Source organism: Glandiceps talaboti, chromosome 6 (genome assembly GCF_964340395.1).
Source record: "Glandiceps talaboti chromosome 6, keGlaTala1.1, whole genome shotgun sequence".
Lineage (NCBI taxonomy): Eukaryota > Metazoa > Hemichordata > Enteropneusta > Spengelidae > Glandiceps > Glandiceps talaboti.
Window position 1 is genome coordinate 18,086,594 of NC_135554.1, and position 15,072 is coordinate 18,101,665.

The following is a 15,072-nucleotide window of genomic DNA, read 5'->3' on the forward strand; positions in this document are numbered from 1 at the left end:
TGATAATATTTTTTTGTAAAAAAAATGTTGTCATATACATAACTTCTACCATTTTGATGACGAATACCACCAATTTTTAAAAAGATTTAAAATATTAATATAACTTTTTGAAAATATTTTTTAACGAATTTTGAAATTTGTTAATTGAAGTTTTGGTGAGAAATTGGTACACCTACAGAAATGTTATGGTGAATTGTTAGTGAAGTATTCTGAACAACTATTTTGAAAATATTTTCTATATTTAAAAAAAATGTCTAACAATATGTGAATTGAAGTTTTGGCGGGAAAGTGGTACACCTACCGAAACATTGTGGTGTATGACATGTTGTATTAAGCTGGGTTGTTAGCAAAGTTGACATGGCATGAAGTAACCTTGAGGCCTAATACAGCCCATATAAACAGTTGATGTAGACACTATGATACAAACACAGGATATGTATACTGAACTACTGCTTAATATTTAACAAATATTTATTTTACACTTGACCATCTTATTGTGGGCTAAGTCAAAACCATACAATGCTCTTTTATGTTCTTGTTGAACTGCCATCTAAGTTAGTCAATGGAACCAACACTATGTACATGCAGTCTGGCTTCCTGAAGTGAAATAGGTTGGGCTGGTCTCTCTCAATTTTTGACAGCATGCATTTTTTGTCTATTGGGTAATACAATGAAATTATCATAGCTATGTTGACAATGTTCACATTGACAATTTTACATATTTGTCCTAATAATCTGACTTTCTTTATCAAACTGAGATCCCAGCATTTGTCACGACTTGGATAGCGCAAACTGTTAAATCTCGTTGACACAAATGACTTTGCGATTTTACATATGTACAGTGGTCCCTTCTATTAACAGCATTTCTTATCCACTTCTGGTATTAAATGTTAATATTACTAATAGCAATGTTCAAGTTTTGCAGTAGTTCTTGATTTGGTAGCATAATTGCTACCAAAGGATGGGATATAATAGACTCACATTATCATGTGTAAAAAGTTGTAGTTGGAGTTAACTTGATGTTTACTTTGGGTTAGTTTGTTTACAAAAACTCTGCAGCGTTGAAGGATGAGAACAGCACTCAGTGTATTATTATATCACAAAAAGTCAGGTTGTAAATGTATGCATTTGTTTAAGCAGATAATATAAGATGGTGTTAACTTTTCTGGTTGATTATGTGACATTGCACGTCTATGCCATCAGTTTGGCAATTCTGAACCAAAACAGTCTAAATTACCATTATTTCCCATTTTTCATAAGTAACGCTTGCACAGGTATTGTTATATATAATAATATTTATTCTCTAATATTTTCCTTCATCTCGCCAGAAATTACTCTTGACAATATTTCATGTCGTTCATGTTAAGGTGATGCCTGCCACTTTTGCAAGCATATTTAGCATGTATCAGGCACAGGTTTCTAGAGTGTAGGGGGAATACCTAGTTAGTATTCTCATAGACAAGATTTCAAACAAGATGTTAAGCTTGCACTCATAGTGTTAACTTAGGAAGAACCAGTCAATAAAGTCCAGACATATATTTCTATGTACATCTAGTTTCAAATAACAACTTAATTGTTGATGAAATTTCAATATGCGAAACACAAGAAGCTGAACGATACAGCAGACATCTCCATATTACTGAAATAGCGCACCAACTGAGAAAGTACTACGTGCATGTACACATGCTGTATGCATGGATGTTAGTGACATAAAAGACTTTGGCCTGATCCTGAATTGTAGGGGTATGTCTGACATATCACGGCTCAGAAACATGTGACCCAGGATAGGATCATGGAAAAAAATTATCGATACTTTGTTTTTGTAGAGGTTGATAGCTTTAAAATAGGTATATGTATAAAGTGGCCTTCAAAGTTGATAATTTTTAAGAGACAGATAAGAGACTGGTATATTAATAATAAAGATAACAATAATAATGTTTTATTGCCTCTTTCAAAAGATTATTTTTAGTGATGTACAACAATAAAGATTATGGAAGTACTTGTAAAGGTGCAAACTTGACAAGTGTTTAAAAAAAAATAGATTTACTTCCGAGACTCTTCTTTAGGCAAGTTGTATTCTTTTTGGTATAGGTATATGTGGAATCTTGAGAAACAACAGTTGGACGCTTTCAGAATCCATTCAAGAACCTCAACATATTTACAAAACATGTATGGCCAATGTCAGCACAACTTGCCATTACGAATACATTTATCGCATCCCCACCAATAGGGAAATAGCAAACCAGCCATCTTGAATGGTGCATTATGGGAATATGCACACCGGCCATCTTGAATGGTGCATTATGAGAATGGTCAAAACAGCTACTTTGAATAGTGCATTGAGGGAATGTTCAAACCAGCCATCTTGAATGGTGCATTGTGGGAGTATGGTATCATTCCATTTCTATAGATTAATCAAGCATTTCTAATAACTCTATCTTCTGTCTTTTTAAACAGGTGCTGTTTGCATTAAACCAAACTCTGTGGCAGCATGAGATACTGCGTTCCGGACTGAGTGGGACGTCATACACGACGGAAGATCTGATCCGTCATTACAACTGTGGAGATCTGAACTCTGTAATATTTAGCCAGGAAACTACCCAGGTCCCAAAGTTTGTCAATGCCACAATCGGATCATATGATTTTAACACAGCAGAGAATATTGATGACTATTTCCGAAGAGAACTCATTTACAAAAGAAATTTCCGAATGGCATCCAGGGTGCAGGACCTCCTGGAAACATATCCACAGAGGAGTTTCTTCTTTGCATTTGGTGCAGGTGAGATTTATTTTATTGTGTGGGTCACATGGGCTGCAGTGCCATTGGAATATTTGTTTCAGCTACATGTGTTTCAAACACTGTATGTTTAACTGATATATTTGATGAAATCTTTGAATGTATCTTTTTTCAGACTTGCCATATTGCGTTGAAGAAATTTCCTCCACGAGTAACAGAAGGGGGGGGGGGGTGTCTGGTAAAATATGCATAGTTTTGTCTGCCATGATCCATGCTTCTAGAGGGGAACTTATATTTTACTGGGGGGGGGCATGGATAAGTGTTTACAGGGTTCTATGCCCAATTTCCAAATAACTTTTTCCATTTCTAAGGACAGTTTTCTGGCGATTAAAGGGAATTGTAAACTTGACAAACCCATATATCAGCCAGGATACCCCAGCCGTTGGGGACACTATGGCATAACTGGGGAATAAAACTGCAGCTAGCTCCTAGATCCTAGGTGAATGCTGCTATAGTTGCTCAGCATACATGCATGATTTTATTGACTTATAAAAGACAATTTTACCTTGTGTGAGAATTGTGAGAAAATTCTCAAGCATGGAATAGGTACTGACTGTATGCTTATAAGGATATTATAGATACGAAAGTAAACCTATAGTGATTTTTCATGAAAAGGTTTTGACCTGTTTGGGTGGCATATCCCCATTCATGTCCTATGGGAATAACCCCCCCCCCCCCCCCCCCCCCCCCCCACCTCCCAGCAGGGATTTGACGAACATACCACCCATAACAAAACATTACTAGTCTCATATTAGGTACGTTCAATGTGATTTTATGTGTATATAGGACAGATGACTCCGATTTCTACCATATATTTGTACACCATGTAAATTGTGTAATGACAGATCTATTGATACACTTGTAGATATATAGTTTCAGTCACTGTCTTGGAGGAGTCGAGTTGCATACTTCTCCTTTTCATTTTATCTACGTATGTGTATGGTGATATCCATCCACAATTTACTGAAACCTGATGATTGGGGATTTCATTTAGCTCATGTCATTACATTATAAAAGAGATATGTAACATGAGTATTTTGTTTATAACTAAAACAGAATTTATCATATCAGGTAACATAAATGCTTGGGTTTGAGTTTATGATTGTATATTATTACCACTGCATCTTTTTCAAGTAAAAACAAATGCAGAAAGAATGAAAAAAAAATGGTACCAAGTCTCTCTCTTGTGTTTCTGAAAACAGTGTGAAACTCTTAAGATTTGTTTACTTTTGTTATCAAATTGAATATAAACCTTATTTACTTGTGGAAATACACCAGGGTAGGAGGAGGGGTGGGGGGTGGGGATGTGTGTGTTAGCACGTAGTTGTATAGCCTACTAATACCACACTTTCCTTTGTGGTAATGACTTGACAATGAGCTTATGCCTCTAACAATGCAAGACATTGTATCAAAGAAGTGTGGATATTTTAACACTAAATAGGAAATGACAGTTGACAAAGTGTATAATTGGTATATTTGTATCCTGTTTCTGTACTGAAACGTGACAGAATAATCAGATATTATTCCCCAATATTTTTTTTTTGTTCGGAAAATGAGTGACCTAAGAGGCCTTGTCACTATGAGTCACTAGTCGAATAGTGACAAACCTTTAGGTCACATGTATTTTCTGGCTGAAGGAAGAAAATATTGGGGAATAATATAATTTTACCTCCTCAAGCATAATTCAGGCAAAACCGGGAAAAATAATTAGGTGATTTAGAATGTTTAGACTCATATTTTGAGCACCACAGAACTGGTGACGTAGACACAGGTTGTCATGACATCGTACGACCAGGTTATATAATCCACATTTTCTGTTCAAAGACATTAATGTCTTGGCTTTGCGTATGGTATAATTCAGGATAAATGAAGCAACAGTCTTTCCTGTTCCAGCATTAGTGTTCTTTTAAGGGTAGTAAAGTCTACCAAAAGTTCCCTAACCACGTGTTTTATTTTCTACCGAGATTCCTCGCTATAAAGTTCAGGTATAAGATATGGAAATCTGTGGAAATTTTTCCATTCTTCTCCCTCCCCATTACCATGGTTTCCAGACTCCCAAACTTGAATAAATAACATCGAAAAGTAATCTGGTGCAGAAGATTTGATGAAATATCTTTAAATGATAGACCGAAGAATTCTAAGTTTAGAATAAGTATAGTTGAACTATACTTTTACCTGTTTCATTTGTGGTAAGGGAGACCAAAGAACTTAATGAGTAAAAGTATAAACATTCAGCTTTTAAGTTGACACTTTTATTTTTACAACAGTGACTGAAATGCTTTGATCCATTTATGCTATTAACTTTTTATAAAGACTTTTAAGTGCATTACTTTCTTTTATTGGGCATTTATTATTTAAAACCAAATCTAATCAGAAAGTGGTTCAATGAAGAAAATGAAATTAAGTAGCATTAAAAATAACATGATTGGGAACTGTTTATTGATGAAAATAAAAATGTAATGAAATGCAATCCTAATAAAACAAAGGCTTATCTTTATTGAATTACTATTAAATTCATATTTTGAGGGAAATAGATATTATAATGATATAAGTATAACCCAAGTTTTCATGTTCTATATAAACGGATAATCAGTTTGTATATGTGTGTGTGTGTGTGTGTGTGTGTGTGTGTGTGTGTGTGTGTGTGTGTGTGTGTGTGTGCATGCATGCGTGCGTGCGTGTGTGCACTTGTAATTGCATGGCCGCACGTCGTGCTCCTGATATGTAAATTATGTTTTCAACCTAATTCTATCTCCCAGTCTTAGAGGTAATTTTTAGTCATGTGTGGATGCAATATAACATTATTGTTTTTTTTATAGATGTTCCAAATGGAATACAGCTTGCTTGGTAGTAATTAATTTACATGTAAGATTTGATCAGCACAGAATGTTGTGCTACATGTAGAATACGGCATTACACTAGGTGTAATAAAGTGATAGATTTGAATGCCAACAGCGAGTCTTTAAGTTATGTGTACAAGCGTATAATGTATATGAACTTGTGGGTGTGTATGATACTGATACATTGCCAAAAGGGATTTTACATCTCGTTGCAGATCTAGCGAAATATGCCAATAATGCCTAGCAACAATAGTTGTCAAACATGTGATCGTGGTCAAGCTTTCTCCGTAGCCATGTGCGATGATGCTGAGAACAATAGTGTTGCTAAGTGTTTGACCATTTCAGCTTGACCACCCTCATCAGTTGGTTGGTTGGTATGGACTCAATGGCACTCGCAGGATCTCGTGAGATCTGCCGCGAGATGAAAAATGGCTCATCAAAAACAACATTTGTTCTCTTATAAAGAGAATTCTATTCATAAGCTTTCATAAGAATTGCTTTTATTATACAGTAACTGAGTTTATCAAATTATGTTGTGTGTATCGGTTAAAATTTTAGTATTCATGCAGTGGAAAACAATCTTTGACTTTTGGTCTGTGCCCCACTACGTGGCAAGATTTAACAGAATTAGCATCAGAACCACATTTGTTGTAACTTGTAAATTAGATTGCAATCTGTGATTTATGTTGACAATTATGATTGGTAAAGGACATGATAGAGTAAATGGTTAATGTTATATTCTGGTACATTGCCTTGTCGTCGATGACTGTATTCCGGTACATTGCCTTGTCGTCGATGACTGTATTCCGGTACATTGCCTCGATGACAGCGTGTGATGAGATGGTTATACCTGGATAAGCATGTGTAACTTTGAATACTGTTTGTAAACATGATTAACTTTTAGCCTAGTTGTATATATATATATTTACAGAAAGTACAGGAGATGTTTTTTGCTGCCAGAAGCCATAATGTAGTATGTTCACAAGTCAAAATATCACGTTCTACTCTCACAAAGTCCAGTTGTAGGAAGTTGTACAATGTTCCTTACTGAGTTTTTTGTCCAAGTACTTGTGTACATACATTTTTGACTAGGAAAATAACTTTCAAGTCTAAATTGTTGTTACTTTGTGCAGTTTATGGCAAAGAAATGGTAATTTATTACAAAACCAGCTTGAATTTCTTACTACATTTTAGACCTCAATCAGTAAACTTTTGTGAGGAATTTCTTTTGAAATCTAATATTTAGCCAACACAGCAAGATGTTGGTAATAAGATTATAGGATTTGTTCAACAATACTGAGTTCAAATTCAAGGCCAAAGTAGAAAAATTGAAGTTTTCAGTATGGAAGTCATTATAGGTGTTATTCCATGTACTTTTGTTTGTTCAGCCAAGGAAAATACAAGTGACCTAAGGGGCCTTGTCACTATGAGTCAAAGGCAAGTAGTATACATGAAGGAATATTTTCCTGTTGAATAAAGAAAAATGTAGGAGCAAAATATAACTGGCATAAGCATACTTTATGAAAAGTCATGAAAAAATTATCGATTTTGAACTATTATAGATGCGCAGTCATGATATAAATGAATCAGGCTATGAATACTGTGTATTTGTTTGAATGTGTTCAACTTTGCTTATATAGGGTTTAATTGAGTTCACCATCAAAGTGTGGTCACCAGCTGTGCCAGAGACTCTTTATGCCTTGTAATAATCACTTTAATGATAGATATAGTGACCACAAATGTAACCACAGAAATGTTTTATAGAACATTTGGAATTTCATGACTGAAACCTCAAAGTTGTAGCTGATTTGTTCGGCCTGATAAAAAAAATGTATTTTTTTTCATCTGATCTGTAGAGATAGCTTTTATGACAGCAAAAGCAAGAACTAAGTTTTAAAACTTTTTACTTATCAAGTACTATTTTAAGTGACAGTCCATAAAAATTTGGGGTGATATTTTAGTTTATTTGACCATTTCCGATGGTTACTATTGAATAGATCAAAGCATAAATTAGAAGATTATCTGGGTTTTAACTGCCAAATTGAATTCAGAATGTCATTTTTCAAAATCAACATTCATCAGATTTACTGTGTAGACGATTGAGAAGTGAGTAGACGTGTCCGAATTGACACTGACTGTGGTAGGGCTTCCAAAAAGAAAGCACTCTCTCTAGGGAGAACTTGTCATGACAGAAAGTCCATGTAATGCAATGCAAATGGCTGTTGACTGTCTTTTGTAAACTAATGTCCTCATAAAGGGTGATAATGGATAAGAACTGGCCTGTATGTTAGCAGCCACTTTGTGAAGTACATTAACATATTGCCAAACCCTCTGTTCTGTGTCTTTTTCCATGACCAATATCAACAGTATGTTGTTGACAAAAAGTTCACTATTCTACTCTACACTATATCCTTCCAATTAGTAGTTCACTGATGCGTTATCACAGAAGGTCATCCATGCACACACCACAACTATGATGATAATGATTAATTTTACAAGAAACACTTTTTTTCCCCCCATGTCACATGTCAAAGAGGACTGCAGTGAAAGTGAGGGAAAGTTTGAAGAATAGCATGTGTAAAAATCACAGTGTGTGTTCGATAATAAGTAGTGTGGTCATAAAGCTGGTAATGTTAACTGTTAGGTAATTAAGATAATTGATGTGTTATGTAATAGACTGTTTAAAGCACTGTTAGACAATTGAATGGGATAAAAAGGGTCTCTTTTACCACCATGGGTGGACTGGTGTCCTACCATCCCATTAACCATTTCCTGTAAACAAATGGAAACAGAAGAGCTAAAATAAATTGTGTAATATGGATTATACCATGCTCTAAGCCAGGTTCAACAAAAAATATGGTGTATGCTCTGGTTGTTCTTTGTCACGGTAGTGTGAGCTAGTCTATTTCATAACAATGTGTCACTTGTTTTGCTGTGTTCGACATATCAAAATTTTCAAAAATGCCCGATTTTTCTTTGATGTTACTGGTGCTGGTATAATATTTTTCTTCATTCAGCTGGAAAAATACTCATGACCTAAGGGGTTGTCACTACTCGTCTCGCAACTCATAGTAACAAAGCCCCTTAGGTCACTTGTATTTTCCTTGGCTGAAAAAGAAAAACATTGGGGAGTAATATCTAATTACCCAACCTGTCACTTCTCTCACGCTGTCTGAGTTTTTGGTTTTATATATATCTTTTTGAGAAAGTGACAGGAAAATCAGAAAGTGTATTAACAATTGGCACAAAACATTTTAATGTAGTCAAAAAAAAAGTTTTCTTCTTAAATTTCATTCTAAGAAAAACCTAACAGTCATCTGGTTTGTAAGAATTGTTTGATGAATAGCATCATTTTTTCTCATTGGAACTTAGACTGAAAGATCTTTTTCTGTTTCTACTGCTGTAACCATGGTTACAGAAGTAGAAAAAAATGGATCTTTTGGTCTACTTGGAACTAGTATGATTTTGGCTCAACCTGAACATTGTCGTCAAAGACAAATTTTGTTGTTGTTTTTATTGAGGAAAGTACAAAATATTGGAAATGTGTCTTTCGTAACTCCTAAGTACCAAAATTCAACACGCCAAACTCTCAAGAACAATATTGCAGACCAGAAATGTTAAAATTGAAAGTTTGTCATTTGTGACATGACATAAATAAATTTTATCACAGTGGATGTTATCACTGATGCATATATTATGGTCTTTCATCATTTCATTCTATCTTAAAGTTCATCATACAATCTTCCGTCATTTCGTTCCATCTTAAAGTTCATCATAACAATTACAGTTACTATGAATAGAGAAAGGAAGCTATAAATCATGTTGTGAGGGACCATCAAGTTTGATATCGGTTTACTGTATAACTATTTGTCAGAATCGATGTATGTTTTGATCATTGATCGTGTAAACTAACTTCTGTCAACATACTACACACATTGGCCAAACTGATAGCGTTGCGGAGTCAACAGATGTGTGATCGATGACAACTCACTTGAAAGTCAATTGGAGCTCTTTTCTTGCACAATTACAGGAATAGAAAGACAAGTCGTCTTGTTTTTAGTTTGGACATTGTCCCCGTAGGAGATTTCTTCTTTGAAACTAGGAGCTGTTTTGAACTCCCTGTCTAAGTAATGTGTTGAATACTGTTGTGGAGTATCACAACCCTCCACCCCTATGTAATGGTTTGACCCTATCATTTGCAATACTGAGGTATGAGCCATGTCCACCTACAAAGGGGTAACATTTGAAAACATTGACTTGCCAAAGAAAGGGATGATAAATCTATTCCAGGACTGACACATTTGTATATTTTTTATGTTTTTTAATGAAGTTGTTCAAAATCTCACACATAATGATGCCCATGCTTGCAAATAAGCAGTGATTCATAACATTGTGACTACACATTTGTTCTGTAACAGAAAAATAATCAAAAGAATTACAAACAACCAGAACAAAGGAAGAAAATGTCTGTAATTCAAAAAATGTATGGTAGCTTATAAAAATATATAAACAGTATATGGAATATTATTAGCAAACAAAACAATAGCTCAAAATATTTTGAAATATTTTGTCATTGTCATTTGTCTTCTTTTCTTAAATATAAAAAGAGTAATTTATGCTTTATATTGTATAACACAGAGTGAAATACATCATGTATGTGCATTAATACAGTACATGTATATTGTACCAATCAAACAGTTATGGATTTTTTGCAATCTCTGGAGAAAGTATAGGTTGATTCAATTAATACAAATTGTTGTAGCTTTTTTTTTTGGAGATGAAATGATATGAAACTCCCCATGGGTACAAGCATAAGTTTTTTGAAGCAGATAATGGGATTTCAAAATAACATCTACATGTATTCAGTCCTAATATTCCCTTCCTCCTCCAGTGTCTATTTATGTGTGTCTGTCTGTTTCTGTCTCTGTCTGTCTGTCTGTCTGTCTGTCTGTCTGTCTGTCTGTCTGTCTGTCTGTCTGTCTGTCTGTCTCTCTGTCTGTCTCTCTGTCTGTCTCTGTCTCTGTCTGTCTGTCTCTCTCTCTGTCTCTCTCTGTCTCTGTCTGTCTGTCTGTGTCTGTCTGTCTGTCTGTCTGTCTCATTCATAAGTTGCTTCACATCTGTCTGTCTGTCTCTCTGTCTGTCTGTCTCTCTGTCTGTCTGTCTCTCTGTGTGTCTGTCTGTATTCTCTTCTGTCTGTCTCTGTCTCTCCCCTATGTCTCTCTGTCTCTGTTTCTGTCTGCATGTCTGTTTGTTTGTCTCTGTCTCTGTCTCTCTGTCTCTCTCTCTCTCTCACTTCAATCTCAACAAAGCAACTCAAACTTCAGAGAGAGCAGTGAAAAAGTATATTCAAACAAATCCTCATTACTTGAATTGTAATGATGATAAAACTTGTAATGGAGTCGTATTACACCACTGCAACTCATCTCCCAGTTCTCATTACGGGCCAGACATACCATCTATCAACCTGTAGGAGTTAGTCTTCATTGAGCAGCTCATTTCACCACAATACACTACTTCTACATGAGGAGACACGAATTACGCATGATGTACTCTGTCCGATAAAAAAAGCGTGTGTGGTCTGACAGGCACTGAAGTAGACTGTACCCTAAAGAATGATCACAGACTGAATAGGACAAAACCATGTAATTCAACCTATTTGCTGGCTAAAATTGGTTTCACAGTAATGACTTGTAAGGTATATATCTTGCTGACAAAAACAGTTTCACAACAACATGTTTTGGAGGTCATACTATTCATCGGGTAACACGCTTTAATTCATTTTTCGGACCTCCCCTGTAACGGTTTAACTAATGTCTTAATCATGCAGATAGGCTTGATGCAACAATTGCAATAAATCGGTTACAGTTTAATAACCAAACAAGTGGCAAGACAGTGAACCATATTTGCCTAGAAAGTCGACAAAAAATGAGAATCAATTAAAAAATCTCTGTGTTGAGGAAGTTAAAAACACAAAATAAATGTACAAACATGTATGTCATTCACCAAATCTCAACTGCAATTGAAATTTATTCAAATAATTTCTCAGCTTTAATATGCAAAATAGACTACAGACTAGAAGACGTTTGAAATTATTTGTTATTTATTCCTTTCTAGTCGTAATAACTCGTCAAATGTGTTTAATCCTCGAACCACAACACTATGCGTGAGATAATTTTTTTCATAATAAATTAATTTCGGTTTAAAGTTTACATATTCTTCAAAGAATACACAAAATACCTCTTTAAGTTTCACAAAAGTTTTTTAAAAAATCGTCTCAGAATGTATGGACATTCTGTAAAGTAGGTCATAACAGTTCATAGTATCAAATATGTATTATGTTATAGTAGAAATAATATCAATTTTTAACAACTCAGATCTCTGACTGTATAAAAACGCAGTAAAATGTTTATAATGTATGAATTTAAAGTTCATGTGTGTGAATTAAAATATTGATTTACGTCATATAGCTTCAATATGACTTCTGCACTACACATAAAGATATAGAATTACTAGCAGACTACTTTGGTGGTTCAGCTATATGATCAATTTAATAATCATATTTCATGGGTGTCAGTTTTTGACAAATTTGATTCTTTTTTGTACTCAGTTACATCCATAAATCAGTGATATCATTCAGGAAACTTCGATACTATGGTTACTAGGTCTATTTGTGCTTTGTAATTGTCACAATTAAATGTCCAAGTTTTTGTTTTTGAAATTTTTTTTCTTAAACTGATACCATAATGTGTAACATCCTTGTATTCAATATGCTAATTCTTCATGTTGGAAGTTAACATGAAAAGCACTTTGGAAATAAAACTCTTTGCTGTTACTTTTGCAATGTGTGTTCAAGAAAATTCAAAATCCAATATGGCCACCTCTGGGGAAAATAGAAACACAAAATCCAATATGGCCACCTTTGGGAAAATAGAAACACAAAATCCAATATGGCCACCTCTGGGAAAATAGAATGTTGGCAATTTCCTTGTAAACCAGATGGTAGGCCCCAAGTTTCTTTTGTTATTTCAAACAGACAAGAAGCATATTCTTCCATGTGACAAAGTTTCAAGAAATTTGTTGTACATTCTGCCTTAACAGGAAATAAATAAAAATACTCGCATAAAATTTGCTGTCAGAAATTAAATGTCAGTAAATTCATCAGATGTACTTACTGGTCATAAAAGTCCTTTCAATCTGTATGTCTTTTTGTCTATCTTTCCAATCAGTAGTGGATTGAAAAGCATTTTCTTGCTAGACATCTGCCATGTTAAAATGTCACAGACTGATAAATTACCTCAAATAACACAAAAATTACAAAATAAGTTAAAGACAAGATCTGATGATGCTATTTATGTTCAGATTTGATTGATGGTTTCTGGGACCGTAATCTTAACTTTACAGGTTTATAAGTACAATGTTGTATTCATACTTTTGACATTTCAAAGTAGGCCATACTAAGTAAAACTTTTGTTTAACAGAGAATTTTATTAAAAAACCAGATTTCAGTCATAGATATCTTATTTCATCCACCATTGAAATACAAAAAGAAAACAACAATGACAGTGTTGACAACAAAAACAACAACAACTATAATGCTGAAGGTCTAAAACGTGCCACAATATTTTCCGACTTTGACTTTGTCTAATCTACGTGACTGCATGCAAACTTTGTTATTGGTACAGAGTACCTTAAATATCATCTGTTTATACCAACTTCAGATATTTACCGGTACGTAATCCCTCATTAACTTAGAATCTGAAAATGGACAAACATCTTGAGTTGATGATCAATCAATCTATCCAGTGCATTGACATTATGGAATGTTATTTACCGATCGGCTATGCTAGTTTACTTACAGATGTCACTGTGATCATTAATACCATCCACATAACATTTTTACTTGTGTAAGCATCAAATTGATTCTATGACTAATGTTGAGGTATCAGAAAACTTGAAAGTACATTTAAAAAGCAAAGATTTGAAATTCATTAGTTTGTAATAGAATCATCAGTTCCCTGCATTTTGTGTATGAGTGACATTATTGGTATAAAACACAGTTTCGGACTAAAAAAACCCCAAACCCTCAGTACCCAGGGACACTAAATCAACAGCATGACTGATGAACAAACATTTCAGTACATGTGTATAACCTAGAATGGTGTAATAACCTGTTAAAAACACATGTCTTGCCACTTCACAGTACACCTCTGCAACAGACAAAAGTTTTAACAAAAAACTTTGTGATATAATTATGTTAGTTTACTTTACACAGAATGTTAATCTCATATTGTACAAGTCTGTGTGTAAACTCTGAATTATATAATTACTGTTCACATAGAAGGAATGTCTGAGATCCATTTCAAATAAACCGTGGTGGTATTTAAATTTGATGTAATGTACAGTATGCCCTGTTCTTATCAAATATTCATTAAAATCATGTAATGTTATCAACTTTAATTAACTTTATCTGAACCAGCAATGATGGCTCCCCACAGTCTGTTTATTTGGTCTATGTAACACATGTTTGTTTTGTAAACCATAAGTTTTATGTGTCTGTAGGCATCACTGTTTTCTTCTGCTTGGTTAGACTAGGGGTAGTTAGGCAGGGTGCACTTCTGGCCAGGACTTCAGGGCTGTCATGTGAATGATTGGCATGTTACTTTTAACAGGAGAGACTTTATTCTCCAAAGGGATGCTAATGTGATGATGGCCTTCAGTTTACCCCAGGAATTCATGCTGTCCTGGAATCTCCATGTCATGTCATGGTAGGTACTGGATAGACAAATTGTGTCATGGAGTTGACATGGATTCCAGGCTATATAAACTTTGTAACTGTTGGGAGATTTGAAATTTCATTTTTGTTAAAAATAAAGAGAAAGCACATATATAAAAAAAAAAGAAATTCCATCAAGTACCTTCCTACTTGTTCTAGATTAATTTCTTATTCTCAAAATAATCATGCCATGCTCACTTTAGAGAGAGAGAGAGAGAGAGAGAGAGAGAGAGAGAGGGAGAGAGAGAGAGAGAGAGAGAGAGAGAGAGAGAGAGACAGACAGACAGACAGACAGACAGACAGACAGACAGACAGACAGACAGACACAGACAGACAGACAGACCCAAACTTTCAGAAAGAGGAATAATTTCCATGTATAATAAGTGACAATTCATTTTCTTGTGTGGAAACTTAACACCAGTCCTACGTACCTGATTGGGGAGGGGGGGGGGGGGTGATGGGTACATGTAGGTATGCCAAGAATGCTCATAGTACGATGCCGATTTGAAAATCAATGAACCATGAATGTATTAGGATGTCTTATACATACATGCACAAACCAACTCAAAATGAAACCTTTAGTAGATACAAAATACTGTAAACCTAAATTTTTTCACTACTCGAAAATCTTTGCAATTGTACAGTCTTCAGCTTGTTCTCAA

The 15,072-nt window shown here is 34.7% G+C and overlaps 1 protein-coding gene across 1 annotated transcript in view; it reads left to right on the forward strand.

Annotated features, from left to right (window-relative positions):
* Positions 1-15,072, forward strand: part of LOC144436771 (metalloprotease TIKI1-like) — a 35,944-nt gene that overhangs the window by 13,975 nt on the left and 6,897 nt on the right. The window contains exon 3 of the mRNA XM_078125631.1: positions 2,458-2,779. Within this exon, the coding sequence (XP_077981757.1) occupies positions 2,458-2,779 (322 nt within the window). The remainder of the gene's footprint in view (positions 1-2,457; positions 2,780-15,072) is intronic.